The following is a 15,108-nucleotide window of genomic DNA, read 5'->3' as shown; positions in this document are numbered from 1 at the left end:
CCTGCTAAAGCAGTAGTGATGGCTCAAGTTGTATCCCTGCCACCCACCTGGGAGACCTGGATTGAATTCAGGCCCCAGCACCAGCCACTGTAGGCATTTGAGAGAGCCTTTCTTTCTCTGCCTCTCAAATATTTAAATTTTTAAAAAATATAATATCTGGGCCAGCGCCGTGGCTCGCTAGGCTAATCCTCTGCCTGTGGCCCCGGCACCCAGGGTTCTAGTCCGGTTGGGGTGCCAGATTCTGTCCCGGTTGCTCCTCTTCCAGTCCAGCTCTCTGCTGTGGCCCTGGAAGGCAGTGGAGGATTGCCCAGGTTTTGGGCCCTGCACCCACGTAGGAGACCAGGAGGAAGCACCTGGCTCCTGGCTTTTCAGATCGGCGCAGCGCGCTGGCCACAACACACCAGCCATAGCGGCCACTTGGGGGGTGAACCAATGGAAAAAGGAAGACCTTTCTCTCTGTCTCTCTCTGTCTAACTCTGCCTGTCGAAAATAATAATAATAATAATATCTAGACTAATAAGTAAAAGAACAGCAGCTGAAGGCAGAGATTTAAGCACAGAACTCACTTTAATTCATTTACTGTAGGCCTACTACCTGCCAGGCATCAGCCTTGAGGACACGATCAGTATTGAAGCTTAAAGTTTTGTTTTGTTTCTTTTAATCATGAAAACAATACTTCTGGAAGATGCTGAGCAGGAAAAAATGCCATGACTAGGTAGCTAGGAGAGCAAACATACCAGGGAAATACAGTTGGCAAAGTATTAGGTGCGAGACAATAAAATTCTAAACCTGAACAGCAGAAGTAGGAAAAGAATGTAATGGATAGGCATGAAATAAAAGATATTAAGGAGGACTGATGGTACTTGGAGACTAATTAAATATAGAATACAAAGAAACAAAAAAAGACAAACACCCACTCATATTTCAAATACCTGTATAGAAGAACTATGAAATAAAGTTACAGGAAGTTTAAAAATGGAGGGAGAAAGTAGACATAAAAATGAGAGATATGATTGTTTTAGACATTTATTACTTTTAGTTACTACAGAATACCTCTGACTAGAGAAGTATACTAAGAAAATGTAAAGACAAACTGTAGGTACAAGTGAGAGGTATAGATAAAGATTGTAAAGATATGAGCAGAAAGTATGTAAAGTCAAAGGAATGAATGAAATTTCCTAAGAGCATGTACTAGTAACAATGAGAAAAGAAAGTATTCAGAAACAGAGCCTACAGAATACCAGTATTTAAGGAACTTTATTTGGGAAAAATCACATGATGTCTAGGATATAATTAAAAATATTTTAGGGGCCGGCACTGTGGCATAGTGGGTAAAGCCACCACCTGCAGTGCCGGCATCCCACATGGGTGCTGGTTCAAGTCCCGGCTGCTCCACTTCTGATCCAGCTCTCTATTATGGCCTGGAAAAGCAGTGGAAGATGGTCCAAGTCCTTGGGTTCCTGCACCCACATGGGAGACATGGAAGAAGCTCCTGGCTCCTGGCTTCAGATCGATGCAGCTCCAGCCATTGCGGCCAACTGGGGAGTCAACCAGCAGATGGAAGACCTCTCTCTCTGTCTCTCCTTCTCTCTCTGTGTAACTCTGACTTTAAAGTAAATAAATAAATCTTTAAAAAAAAATATTTTAGTGGGGCTGGTGCTGTGGTGTAGTAGGTTAAGCCTCTGCCTGCACTCCAGCATCCCATAAAGGTACCAGTTCAAATCCCAGCTCTCCACTTCCAATCCAGCTCCCTGCTAATGGCCTGGGAAAACAGCAGAGGATGGTTCAAGTGCCTGGGGCCCTGCCCCCATGTGGAAGATCTAGAATATGCTCCTGGCTCCTGGCTCCTGATAAGCCTAACTCTGGCCATTGTGGCCATTTGGGGAGTGAACCAGTGGATGGAAGATATCTCTGTCTCTCCCTCTCTGTAACTCTGCTTCTCAAATAAATAAATACATCATTTTTAAAAATACAGAGAAAATAAAAAATGAAATGGTAAAAGTGAAAACACAGATTTTTTCCTACAAAATTTCAGAAAAGGATAGAATCCAACAGGAGAAGAATCCAGGGCTAGCGTCTGTGGCAAAGCAGGTTAAGCTGCTGCCTGTGATGCTGGAACTCATATGAGCAGTAGTTCAAGTCCTGGATGCTCTGCTCCTGATCCAGCTTCCTGATAAGGCACCTGGGAAAGAAGCAAAAGATGACCCAAGAACCTGGGCTCCTGCCACCCACGTGGGAGACCCAGACAGAGTTCTTTGCTCCTAGCTTCAGCCTGGCAAGGCCCTGTCTTTCCCCCTCTCTCTCTAACTCTTCCAAATCAATAAATAAATCTTTTTTAAAGAGTTACAGAGAGAGGGAGGGACAGTGAGAGAGAAAGGTCTTCCATATGCTGCTTCACTCCCCAAATAGCCACATTGGCTGGGACTAAGCCAGGCTGAAGCCAGGAACAAGGAGTTTCTTCTGGGTCTTCCATGTGGGTGCAGCAGCCCAAGCATTTGGGTCATCATCTGCAGCTTTCTCAGGCACATTAGCAGGGAACTGGATCAGATGCAGACTGACTGGAACTCAAATTGGCATCCACTCAACCTGCTATGCCACTCTGAAGGTCCCATAAGTAAATCTTCAAAAAAAAGAATTGATCCCAATGACAAACCTAAATCAATGAGTGGTCTTGAAATGAAACAGAGAAAAAAAAAAAAAAAAAGGGTGCATATCAGTAGAAGGAGTAGACAGAGAATAAAATCAACTTCCTGGAAAAAGCAGAGAACTACCTATTTATTGTATTTCTAGACACTGTTCTAGGTCATATACAAGGATGCTTCATAAAGTTCATAGAAAAATAGAATTAAAGGATAAGTTTATGCTGCTGTCAAAAATTTTCAAATTCATCAGTTTTTCCATAATACACATGAACTTTTTGAAGATATCTCACGTATTGATTTCAAATTTTTTGCACTAAAGTAAGCTTACCTTTTAACTCTAGTTTCTGTAAACTTTTTAAAGTACTCTCATATATTTCTTTTCAAATGAAAATGAAATAGGTGATTTCATGAGAGATTAAGTAACTTGTCTAAATATCCAGAACTGGTATATGGTGGACTTGGGGTTGGCCTTACCCCTTTGATTTGATTCTTTCCCTTATTTGAAGACCAAAAAGGAAAGATAAATTAGCTCCAGCCCGACTTTAAGAATGTGAAGTTATTTACTTTCCAGCTAGGAACAGAGTAGCCTATTGAGATATTTTGAAATTCTAATTCTTGACTATAAATCCCTATGGGCCCAACTATCCATAGTTCCTTTACATTTCTGCATAGTCTCCCAACAGGCAAGAATTTATCAAGATTTCCTTTTTGAAGTTTATATAACCCCAAATTTTTACTGTTTTCCAGAGACAAAATTATAATACAAAATTGATTACTTATTTTTGAAATATGTCTCGACACCCTAAGCCCCTGAAACAATCACAATATTATTATTTATAGCTCCATAATATTTCTAAACCTCACCCTGAAACTGCCATTCAAGACACTCAAGCACCCATGTACTGCCCTTCTCATGAAAAACTACACATCAAAAGAAAGGGCATAGTTTTGCTGGAATAAAAAGAACAAAACATCACTAAAATTCATTCTGTTTCTAAGAGAAAAAATGATACACTAATCAAAAGGTATAGCTTCATTAAAACAAACAAAAAACCCAAAAACTTATCTAAAGATAAGTCATGTCATGGAAGACAAAGTTATATAAAGTCAAGAAGAAAAGGATATGTAAAGTCAAGAAGAGGCCACTGAATTTGAGAGTTGGCCCTTCACTAGTCTTTTCCAATGCAATTTAGAGAACTGGTAACTGAAGCCAGATTACAATGAGTTCAGGAGTTAGCTAGTGAAAGCATATACTGGAAATTAACCCCTAAGTGGTATGACAGAAGGAAAGAGAAATGGCAGCAATTTAAGAGGTAAGATATAATCAAGAGAAAATACTTTAAAATGCAAAAAGACCTGAGTGTATTTTATGAAAGAAACAGAATAACCAGGTAAAAGGAAAATAAGAGATAGAAAGCAAAGATAAGAAAAGATGGGATACAAAGTACAGAGTAAGGTACACGTCTTACAAAGAGCAGGACTTTCTTACATAATAAGAGGAAAAGGGGCCAGTGTTGTGCAGTGGGTTAAGCCGCTGCCTTCAACACTGGCGTCCCACATAAATACCGGTTTAAGCCAGAGCTGCTCCACTTCCAGTTCAGCTCCCTGAATTAAGTGCCTGAGAAAGCAGCAGAAGATGGCCCAAGTGTTGGGTCCCTACCACCCAAATGGGAGACCTGAATGAAGCTCCTGCTTCAGTCTGGCCCAGCTCTGGCTACTGCAACCATTTAGGGAGTGAACCAGTGGATGGAAGATCCTCCTCTTCTTTCCTTTTTTCTCTCTGCAAGTCTGCTTGTCAAATAAATAAATAAATCTTATAAAAAAAAAAAAAAAAAGAAGAAGAAGAGGAAAAGGAGGAAAGGCCAGAAGAAGTATAGAAAGTATAGATAACCTTGGAGTGGGGCAAGAATGGAAGAGTTCACATCTAGTGGTTCTTATGCTTACAACATTCCAAGAGAGTCATTATCTCATTATAACATGAAGCCTAAAGCTAGAACTAGAAAGGAGACACAGAACTAGGCTACTCCATACATACAACACAGAAGAGGTTCCATTCCAATGTAATGTTTTAGAACAGAAAAACAATCAGGAAAAACAGAAAAACAAAATTTTCTAGTCTGTAATACTAAAAGTATTGGTCACAGGAGCTGGCACTGTGGCGTAGCAGGTGAGGCCCCTGCCTGTAGTGCCAGGCAGCCCATATGGGCACCGGTTTGAGACCAGGCTGCTCCACTTCCAATCCAGCTCTCTATTATGGCCTGGGAAAGCAGTGGAAGATGGCCCAAGTCCTTGGGCCCCTGCACCTGCATGGGAGACCCAGAAGAAGCTCCTGGCTCCTGGCTTCAGATCGGCACAGCTCCAGCAGTTGCAGCCATTTGGGGAGGGAACCAGCGGATGAAGACCTCTCTCTCTCTCTCTCTCTCTCTCTCTCTGCCTCATCTTCTCTCTCTGTGTAACTCTGACTTTCAAGTAAATAAATAAACCTTTAACAAAAAAAGTATAGGTTACAGAATAAAAATATTTTAGACTATCTACCTGCTCCATCACATATTAGCGGGATGATCTTTGGACAAGTTAAATAACCTCTCTGTGTTTCTATTTGGTCATTTGGAAACTAAGAATAAAAACTGAGGATAATAGTCATATGGAAAATGTATGAAAAAAGTTCAAGAACAAGTACACAGAAGTTCACTAAATGTTAACACTGTTATAAAAATAAGTCTTGCTAATAGTCAGTTTACAAATATGGTAGAGATTGGGCTGGCGTTGTGGCACAGCAGGTTAAGTATCCACTTGCAATGCCATCATCCCATATGGATGCCAGTTCAAGACCTGGCTGATCCACTTCCTATCCAGCTGCCTGCTAATGTGCCTGGAAAAGCAACAGCAGATGGCCCAGGTGCTTAGGCCCCTGCACTCACATGAGATCCGGAAGAAGCTCCAGGATCCAGGATTCAGGTTGGCCTAGCCCTGGCCATTTGGCCATTTGGCCATTTGGCCATTTGGGGTGTGAATCAGCAGATGAAAAATCTCTTTTCCTGTCTCCTCTCCTCTCTCTCTAACTCTACCTTTTAAATAAATAAAAAATGAATTTTATTTTTTAAAGGTGGTAGAAATTTATATACCTTTCACACTTTGGAAGACAAGAGTGGCAAGGGCAGAAACAAAAACCAAATTTCATGTGAGCAACTGATACTTCTTCACTTTTTTCTACTATAAATCATCAAAATAATTGCTTAAATTCAGTAAATATAACTCCAATTCACATTAATAAAATCATTTTAACTTAATATAATGATCAAGCATAACACTTTTTATCTTACTAAAAAATCTATATCCCATTACATTTATGAAGGGCTTTGAAGACTTACAATCCAGTTGCTTAACACAGAAAGTGGACAGATAATCAGTGTTGTTCTTGGTCGCTCTTCAACATCAGTTTTCTTTGAACCCTCTGCCGTAGATGCTCCTAAAAGAATGAATCATTGGAATAGCTTTTAGCTATTTTTTTATTCTTAATATACGTTATCACTAAGAAGACAATAACGTGCCTCCTTGAAAAGACAAATTGGGAAGCAGATGAACTAAAAAGGGGATGGATTTTTACCTTCTTCCTTTAAAAAAAACTAAAAGTCCAGATTGTAATTATTTATGGGACAAGCCAGAGGACTGAATGGGAAGGGGTACAAAGTAGTCTGAAATATCTCCTGATATTCAATCATTCATTAAGATCAACTTTTTTTTTTTTTTACAATGCAGTTTTCTGAACTTGTATTACACTTAATGTGGTAGCCAAACTCTAAGATGGACCACAATGATCTCTATTTTCTGACACAACCTTGTACTCCTTTCATACACGGCACTAGGGTTGGTGTGTATCAGCAAGAGGATATAACAGAAATAACAGTAAATGACTTCTGTAATTAGGTTACAAAGATGAAACTCTCCCATTTGGTGTGATTTCCTTGTCCCTGTTCACTAGATCTCAGAGAAGTCAGCAGCCATATTATGAAGACCCTTGCGCAGCTCATGGAAGGGCAAGGACTACTTAACAAACAGGAATTAGGTAGGCTGAAAACCACATGAGTAACCCTGTTCTAGGATCCTCCCCTAAGTCTAGTATTCAGATGCCTGTACCCTGAAGGATAGTTTCACAGAAACCTCTTAGATCATTAGTTATAACCAGCCAGCTAAGCCACACACTAAGGATGGAAGTGGTTGTTTTTTGTTTTGTTTTTTTTTACTTTTTTGTATTTTTTGAAGACTTTTCAGTAGAACATAGACTACTAATATTGTAGTATTTATTTATTTTTTAAGATTTATTTTAGGGCTGGTGTTGTGATGTACCAAGTTAAGTCTCCACCTGCAATGCAAGCATCCCACATGGGCAATGGTTTAAATCCTAGCTGCTCCATTTCTGATCCAGCTCCCTGGTAATGGCGTGGGAAAAGCAGCAGAAGATGGTCCACATACACCCATGTAGGAGACGTGGATGAAGCTCATGGCTCCTAGTTTTGGCCTGCCTTAGCCTTGGCCATTGCAGCCATCTGGGGAGTGAACCAGCAGAAGGAAGAGACCTCTGTGTCTTTCCTCCTCTCTAACTCTGCCTTTCAAATGAATGAAAAGTAAATCTTAAAAAATTGTAACAGATGTATTTATTTGAAATGAAGAGTTACAGAGAGGGAGAGAGAGATTTTCTGTCTGCTGGTTCACTCCCAAATAACTACAACACCTGGGCTGGGCCAGGCTAAACCAGGAGCCCAGAAATCCATCCAGGTTTCCCACATGGATATCAGGGGCCCAAGCACCTGGATCATCTTCTGCTGCCTTTCCAGATGCATTAGCAGGGAACTGGATCGGAAGTGGAGCAGCCAGGACTTGAACCAGCACTCATATGGGATGCTGGCATTGCAGGCAGCCACTTAACCCACTGTGCCACAATGCTGGCCCCAAGAAATATTATAATATTTGATTTATCTATGTGCTTGTTAAAGTCAGGGAAATATTTATCTCTGGGCAAGGCTTTATTTTTATTCTTAAAAAAAATTTAACTGAAATTTCAACATACTCCTCTCTGGGGTGACAACTGATCCAAACCCTAAATGGATTTATAGATCAAATCAATCAAATATACAGGGAAAGGAAGCTGGACACAGCAGTCCTACAATAGAGTTGCATGGTGGGCACTGTGGTACAAAGATTAAGCCACCACTTGCAAACCTGTACCCCATAATGGAGTGCAGGTTTGAGTCCCAGCTGCTCTGCTCAGGATCCAGCTCTCTGCTAATGCACCTGGGAAGCAACAGTACTTCAGTCCCTGCACCCAGCGAAGTTACTGACTCCTACCTTCAGACTGGCCAAGCCCCAGCTGCTGTGGCCATTTGAGGAGTGAACCAGCAGATGGAAGACATGCTTTCCTAGCTCTGTGTGTCCCTCTGCCTTTCAAATAAATAATTTTTAAAAGCAGTTTTAAAATCTTGAAAATTCTTATTTTCAACTGTTTTCAGCACCAAAACATAATAATTTTTTTCTATAGATCACCATCTACCTTTAGTTTGATAAAACAGCGTGGCACACAAATTCTGTTGCTTAACAGAGGCTAATTTTTTTTATTTCTTATTTTCATTTTTGTTTGAAAGGCAGAGAAAAGAGACACAATGAGACAGAGAGAGAGAGAGAAAGACAGGCAGAGATCTTCCATCCACTAGTGCATTCCTCAAATACCCACCTGGGCCATGTTGAAACCAGGAGCCAGGAATTCAATTCAGGTCTTCAACATGGTTGGCAGGGAACCAACTACTTGAGCCATTAGCTGCTACCTCCAGGGTACACAAAGCAGAAATTTGAATCCAAAGCCAGTTCTGGAACCATGCATTCCAGTATGAGATGTGGGTATCCCAAGATGCAACTTAAGTCTCTCTGCCACATGCCCACTCTATAGAGGCTGATTTTAGCAGTGTTTAGCAACACTTTTTTTTTTTTTAAGATTTTGTCTGTTTATTTGAGAGGTAGAATTAGACAAAAGGAGAGACAGAGAGAAATGTCTTCCATCTGCTGGTTCATTCCCCAAATGGCCAAAACAAATGGCTGGAGCTGATCCGAAGCCAGGAGCCAGGAGCTTCTTCTGCATCTCCCATGCGGGTACAGGGGCCCAATGACTTAAGCCATCTTCTACTGCTTTCCCTGGCCATAAGCAGAGAGCTGGATTGGAAAAGGAGCAGCTGGGACACAAACCACCCACAGGCAGAGGCTCAGCCACAGTGCAGGCCCCAAGACACACATTATTATATATTCACCACAAACTGGGACCCTATGCTTATGCTAGTTTTCTAACAATCTAACAGTTTATTTACTCAGTAGAGAACTAATTTCCTCAGATTTGGCCATACACCAAATGGAAACAGTAAAAGACTCCAGCATAGCATGAGATCCTTTAAGCTACATAAATTTATTTTTAAAGATTTATTTATTTATTTGAAAATCAGTTACACAGAGAGAGAAGGAGAGGGAGAGAGAGAGAGGTCTTCCATCCAATGGTTCACTCCCCAGTTGGCTGCAACAGCCGGAGCTGCACTGATCCAAAGCCAGGAACCAGGAGCTTCCTCCAGGTCTCCCATATGGGTGCAGGGGCCCATGGGCTTGAGCCATCCTCCACTGCTTTCCCAGGCCATAGCAGAAAGATGGATCGGAATTGAAGCAGCTGGGTTTCGAACCTGCACCCATGTGGGATGCTAGCACTGCAGGCAGCGGCTTTACCCACTACACCACAGCACCAGCCACTAAGCTACATAAATTCAGTAGAACTCGGCTCCTCAGCCATAAATATAATTTTACTCCCTCATTACTGGTTTTTCTTCTATAGCCTAAGATGCTTCCAACTGATGTTATCTCTTTCATCAGCCCAAAGCAGAAGAGGTACAATGGTGTGTGTTACTTAAATTATAAGAGTAACAACAATAAAAATCCAATGGTGGGACTATGTTTGTGGTGCAGCAGGTTAACCCACCACCTGCAATGCCAGCATCCCATCTGAGCACTGCTTTGAGTCCCCATTGCTTCATTTGTGTTCCAGCTCCCTGCTAAGGTGCCTGGGAAAGCAGTGAAAGAAGGTCCTAGTGCTTGGGCACTTGCCACTCATGTAGGAGACTCAGATGGAGTTCTTGGCTCCTGGCTTCAACCTGGCCCGGCCTTGGTTATCGCCAATTGTGGAATAAACCAGTGGATGGAAGATCTCTCTGTCTTGCGCCCTCGCTTTATAACTCTGCCTTTCAAATAAATAGATAAACAAATAAAATTCAATGGAACAACTGGCTATAACTTTTCTGAAAACATAACTGTGATTATGATAAAGCGCAAACTTTGTTTTTATTTTTTTAATTATTTATTTGAAAGGCAGAGGTACAGAGAGGCAGAGGCAGAGAGAGAGAGAGAGAGAGAGAGAGAGAGAAACAGAGAGAGAGGTCTTCCATTCGCTGGTTCACTCCCCAAATGGCCGCAACGGCCAGAGCTGGCCAATCCAAAGCCAGGAGCCAGGCGCTTCTTCTGGGTCTCCCACGCAAGGGCAGGGGCCCAAGCACTTGGGCCATATTCCACTACTTTCCTAGGACATTAGCAGGGAGCTGGATTGAAAGTGGAGCAGCCAGGATACAAACTGGCGCCCATATGGGATGCTGGCACTGCAGGTGGTGGCTTTACCCACTACACCACAGCACAGGCCCCCAAACTTCCAGTTTATAATAAACTATGTCAAACAAAATATTGGATTACAATTAAAATCCAAACACAAGCAATAAATATATAGAAACATTTTTCTAGGATTGCTCCAGTTTTCTTTTTTAAATTTGAGAAGCAGAGACAGAAAAATAAAGCTCCTATCTGCTTGGTTTACTTCCCAAATGCCAACAATGGCCAGGCCTAACAGAAGGGCCAAGAATTCAACTGAAGCCTCCCACATGGGTGGCAGGGACCCCAACTACTTGAGCCATCACTGCTGCATACCAGGGGCCTGCATTAACAGGTACTCTTGACAAAGGAGGCAGACTTCCTCACCGGCATCCTAATTACTAAGCCAATGCCCAGGCCTTCTTTTCATATTTAAAGAGAACATTCTAGTAAGGTGAAACAGTATATCCTATTCCTTTGCATATTTTTATAGATCATCTATGGTACTCATATTTAACATATATACTTGTTATTTTAAACTACACATTTTACACTTTTGTGTCATTCTGCAATATGCTTTTTTTCTCTCAATGTTATATTTTTGAGATTTATCCTAATTAATATTTGAAGCTGGGGCTGGTGCTGTGGTGTACTGGTCTAGGTCCACCTATAGTGCCAGCATCCCACACAGGAACCAGTTATGTCCCAGCTGCTCTCTTCCAATCCAGCTCTCTGCTTGTGGCCTGGGAAAGCAGTAGAAGATGGCCCAAGTGCTTGGGCCCCTGCACCTGTGTGGGGGATCCAGAGGAAGCTCCTGGCTCCTGGCTTCAGATTGGCCCAGCTCCAGCTGTTGAGGCCATTTGGGGAGTGAACCAGTGGATGGAAGACCTCTCTCTCTCTCTCTCCCTCTCTCTCCGCCTCTGCCATTTAAGGAGTGAACCAGCAGATACAAGATGCTTCTCTCTGTCTCTCCCTCTCTCTGTCTGTAACTCTACCTTGCAAATAAATAAATAAATTCTTTAAAAAAAATTGTAGCTGTAGTATATTCATTTTAACCAATATCTAACACTATATTGCAAAAGCAGTCTATAATTTGTTCTTTGTTTCCCTACTGGACAGTGTTTCCAATATTTCTAATAGTTCACTAAAATAATTCTCCAATTAAAACCATTTATTCAGGGCTGGCATTGTGGCACAGCAGGTTAAGCCTCCACCTGCAACATTGGCATCTCATATCGGTGCTGATTCAAGGCCCAGTTGCCCCATTTCTGATCCTGCTCCCGGCTAATGTGCCTGAGAAAACAGCAGAGGATAGTCCAAGCTCTTGGGCCCCTGCATTCCCATGGGAGACGTGGAAGAAGCCCTGGACTACTGGCTTGGGTAAGCCCAGCTCTGGCCATTGTGGCCATTTAGGGAGTGAACCAGTGGATGGACAATCTCTCTCTCTTTCTCTCTTTCTCTCTTTCTCTCTCTGTAACTCTCTCAAATAAACCTTTTAAAAATTTTAAATTAAAAAATAAAATCATTTCTCTGTCTCCTGTACACATCAACTGAGGTCTAGATGGTTTGTGTTCAGTTTCATTGTATTTTTGACTAGTTGCTCTCCGTAATAACTGACACTCCCAACTCCAGTATATCAGAGTTCCTACTGGGGCATAATCTTGCCTAGGCCATAATCTTGCCATTGTGAAATTTGAAATGCCTGAAAACATGATGAGAGAGAGGTTATCTCACTGTTCCTTTAATTTGCATTTCCCTAGTGATTAATGAGTGCTGTCTTATGTTTATTGGTTATTAATATTTTTTTCCAATGGCTGCATAACTTTACCCTTTGACTATTCTTTTGAGTTGTCTTTTTCTAACAATTTCTAAGGAATTCTTACATAGTCTAGATTCCAATTCTTATCACGCTAATCTACTACAGCCTGTCATTTTTCACTGTTTATGGTGACTTTTGATGCACCAAAAATACAATGCAGAACTTAATCTTTCCTCATGACTTTTTAGGTCTTACTGAAGAAATCACTAATACAAGGCTCAGCAAGACCATAGCTTCTGTCTCTACTCACTGATATGTTTCAATTCTACATCAATTCTAGAGGTATGCATATTTTGGTTTTATAGCCCAGCTATAATTTTATTTGCTCTCTTTTATAATTACTATGTGTCTGCTAAAGAAAACGGTTCTATGCTTCCATGTGGGAACAATTCTATCTCAACTGGAGGTACCAGATTTCTTTGAACTTCTAAAATTAGAGTCGAGAGGATTCCGTCTGAAACGCCTATATTTTCAGTTCTTGATTCCTACAGCAAAAGTTGATTCTCATAATTCTGCATTAGCTCAAATATCACCTCTTAAAAAAGGATCCTTTTAAGTCACTATTTTATTATCCCTTATCTTCTCTACACTATCATTATTTAAAAGTATGCAGTCACTTGTTTATTTTCTATTTCTCCAATCATTAAATTACAAGTTCCACAAAAATGGACTGTGTGCTGTATCTCCAACATATGAAACAGGAGATCAATGTGCAGAGATATAAATTATACCAGATCTCCTTAACCATAGTTCAATTTCTTTCCATCTCAAATATTTAACTCTTATGCAGGGTTGTTCTATGAATTAAAAAACAAAATTTTAATAAAGATCACTAACATTTTTAACTGAAAAAACAATTTCTAATCATACCAAAAATCAAATCTTTATTACAATAATTAATCTAAATTAAATTAAGCTTGAATGAAGCCAAAATTGTTTTGTGCTTTGTTCCTCTTCTGCTTATTTAGAGTAAGGACACTCCCTCTCTCATCATATTTTGGTCTAATTATAACAAATACAATAGAAAGGTGCATCAGAAGGAAAACAAGACATAACTTTGTTTCTATTCTCTAAACTTCTTACAATATGGTTTTATAACTTTGTTACTCAATTATTTTTTAACTAAAAAAAAAATAGGGGGCCAGCGCTGTGGCATAGCCGGTAAAGCTGCCACCTGCAGTGCCGGCATCCCATATGGACGCCGGTTCAAGTCTCAGATGCTCCACTTCCAATCCAGCTCTCTGCTACGGCCTAGAAAAGCAGTGGAGGATGGCCCAAGTCCTTGAGCCCCTGCACCTGCATGGGAGACCCTGAAGAAGCTCCTGGCTCCTGGCTTCAGACCGGCACAGCTCCGGTCATTGCGGCCATCTGGAGAGTAAACCAGCGGATGGAAGACCTCTCTCTCTCTCTCTCTCTACCTCTCTGTGTAACTCTGACTTTCAAATAAGTAAATAAATCTTTAAAAAAAAAAAAGAAAAATAAAGGCTAGGAAATCAGCAGATTGGGGCCAGTGTTGTAGTATAGTGGGTAAAGCCATCAACTGCAATGCCAGCACCCATATGGGCACTGGATCATGTCTCGGATGTTCCACTTCCAATCCATCTCCATGCTAACAGCCTGGGAAAACCAACAGAAGATGGCCCAACTGTTTGGGCCCCTGCCATCCATCCACACGGGAGACACAGATGAAGCTCCTGGCTGACCTGGCCCAGTGCTGGCTGCTGCAGCCATGTGGGAACTGAACCAGCGACAGAAGATCTATTTTTGCCTCTCCCTCCCTCTTTCTTTCTAACTCTTTTAAAATAAATAAATAAATCTTTAAGAAAAGAAAAGAAAACCAGATTTCCTGACCTTTTTTCAGGATTTTTTTTTTTGTTGTAGAAGCAGACGAAGTAAGTGCACATGCAAATGCTGTATCTTCTTTAACCTTAGAAGGTCCTACTGAAAAAAAGCTTATATTATTTAAAATGATAATAGTTTGTCATGAGCAAGAGAAGTCAAAGTGAGACAAGCCAAATGCAAAGTGAATCAACTCTCACATGTGAGCATTTTTTTCAAAGAAACAGATATTTGACTCCTAATGATAAAAAGTCTGCCAAATTTTCGATCCAGTCAAATGATTATAAGTTGCTATCCAAATTCAACACAATTTCCCAACTAATTAACAATTCAACATGATCTGAATTAAAAAGAAAATAAAGCATGTTTTACAGAAAAAAATATAGTCATTGATTTCCTCTGTATAATAAACTAAGAATAATGCCAAAAGGGCCCTCCAAACTAATTCTGGAATTACTATTTACACATATGCATAGGGTATCAGTCATTTTACAATTGGTAGAATATTAATTTGTTTTGTTTAAAGTTGATTTAGATATTATACCTTAGAATTTTAACTTGAAATTATTTATCCAGTTTGCCTCATTCATTTAACACCCATGGTAAGCTTTATGAAGAGCTCAAATGCAAACATCAGTCAAGTTCAAGACCTATTACTAAAGAATTCCGAGAGAGAGATACAAATCTATGAAGCTTTAATCATCTTTAAGTATAAATATGGTTATCGAGGAAGTATAGTACACACATACCTTTTACCCTTTTAGTTTCTGACTGTACATTTTTCAATTTACCTAAAAACAAAACAAAAAACATAAAAATGAGCACAACAGATTAGAACATAAAACACTATCAAATCTATTGCACATTACCTTTCATTTTCTGTGGCAATTCGCTTATTTCAATTTCCTCTGAATCACTGCTTTCAATGTACTGGACAGCAATTTTTTTTCTACGATTAAATATACACAATAAAATTTTTTACCAACCCAAAACAAAATGGTAAAAACATGTCTAATAAATACAATTAAAATGCTTTTAGCTTCCCTTGTTTATCTTCTGGAAAGTTTTGAAGTGAAAATTTTTGACAAACGGTAAGTCATAGCTGCTGTAGTAGTCTGCTTTCATAACTAGCTGCATGTTTCAAAA

At 40.3% G+C, this 15,108-nt stretch overlaps 1 protein-coding gene across 7 annotated transcripts in view; it reads right to left on the bottom strand.

Moving 5' to 3' along the window:
- Nucleotides 1-15,108, bottom strand: part of HLTF (helicase like transcription factor) — a 73,035-nt gene that overhangs the window by 30,965 nt on the left and 26,962 nt on the right. For 5 of the 7 annotated variants that reach the window (XM_062213303.1, XM_062213320.1, XM_062213350.1 and 2 more), the window contains 4 exons: nt 14,832-14,911; nt 14,712-14,753; nt 13,975-14,064; nt 6,014-6,111 (listed from right to left, as the gene is read on the bottom strand). In XM_062213303.1, coding sequence (XP_062069287.1) covers nt 6,014-6,111; nt 13,975-14,064; nt 14,712-14,753; nt 14,832-14,911 — 310 coding nt within the window. The remainder of the gene's footprint in view (nt 1-6,013; nt 6,112-13,974; nt 14,065-14,711; nt 14,754-14,831; nt 14,912-15,108) is intronic. The other 2 variants (XM_062213309.1, XM_062213331.1) reach the window with 1 other exon arrangement.

Source organism: Lepus europaeus, chromosome 2 (assembly GCF_033115175.1).
Source record: "Lepus europaeus isolate LE1 chromosome 2, mLepTim1.pri, whole genome shotgun sequence".
NCBI lineage: Eukaryota > Metazoa > Chordata > Mammalia > Lagomorpha > Leporidae > Lepus > Lepus europaeus.
The sequence above is the reverse complement of the archived record's forward strand: the minus strand, read 5'-3'. Positions and strand labels throughout refer to the sequence as shown.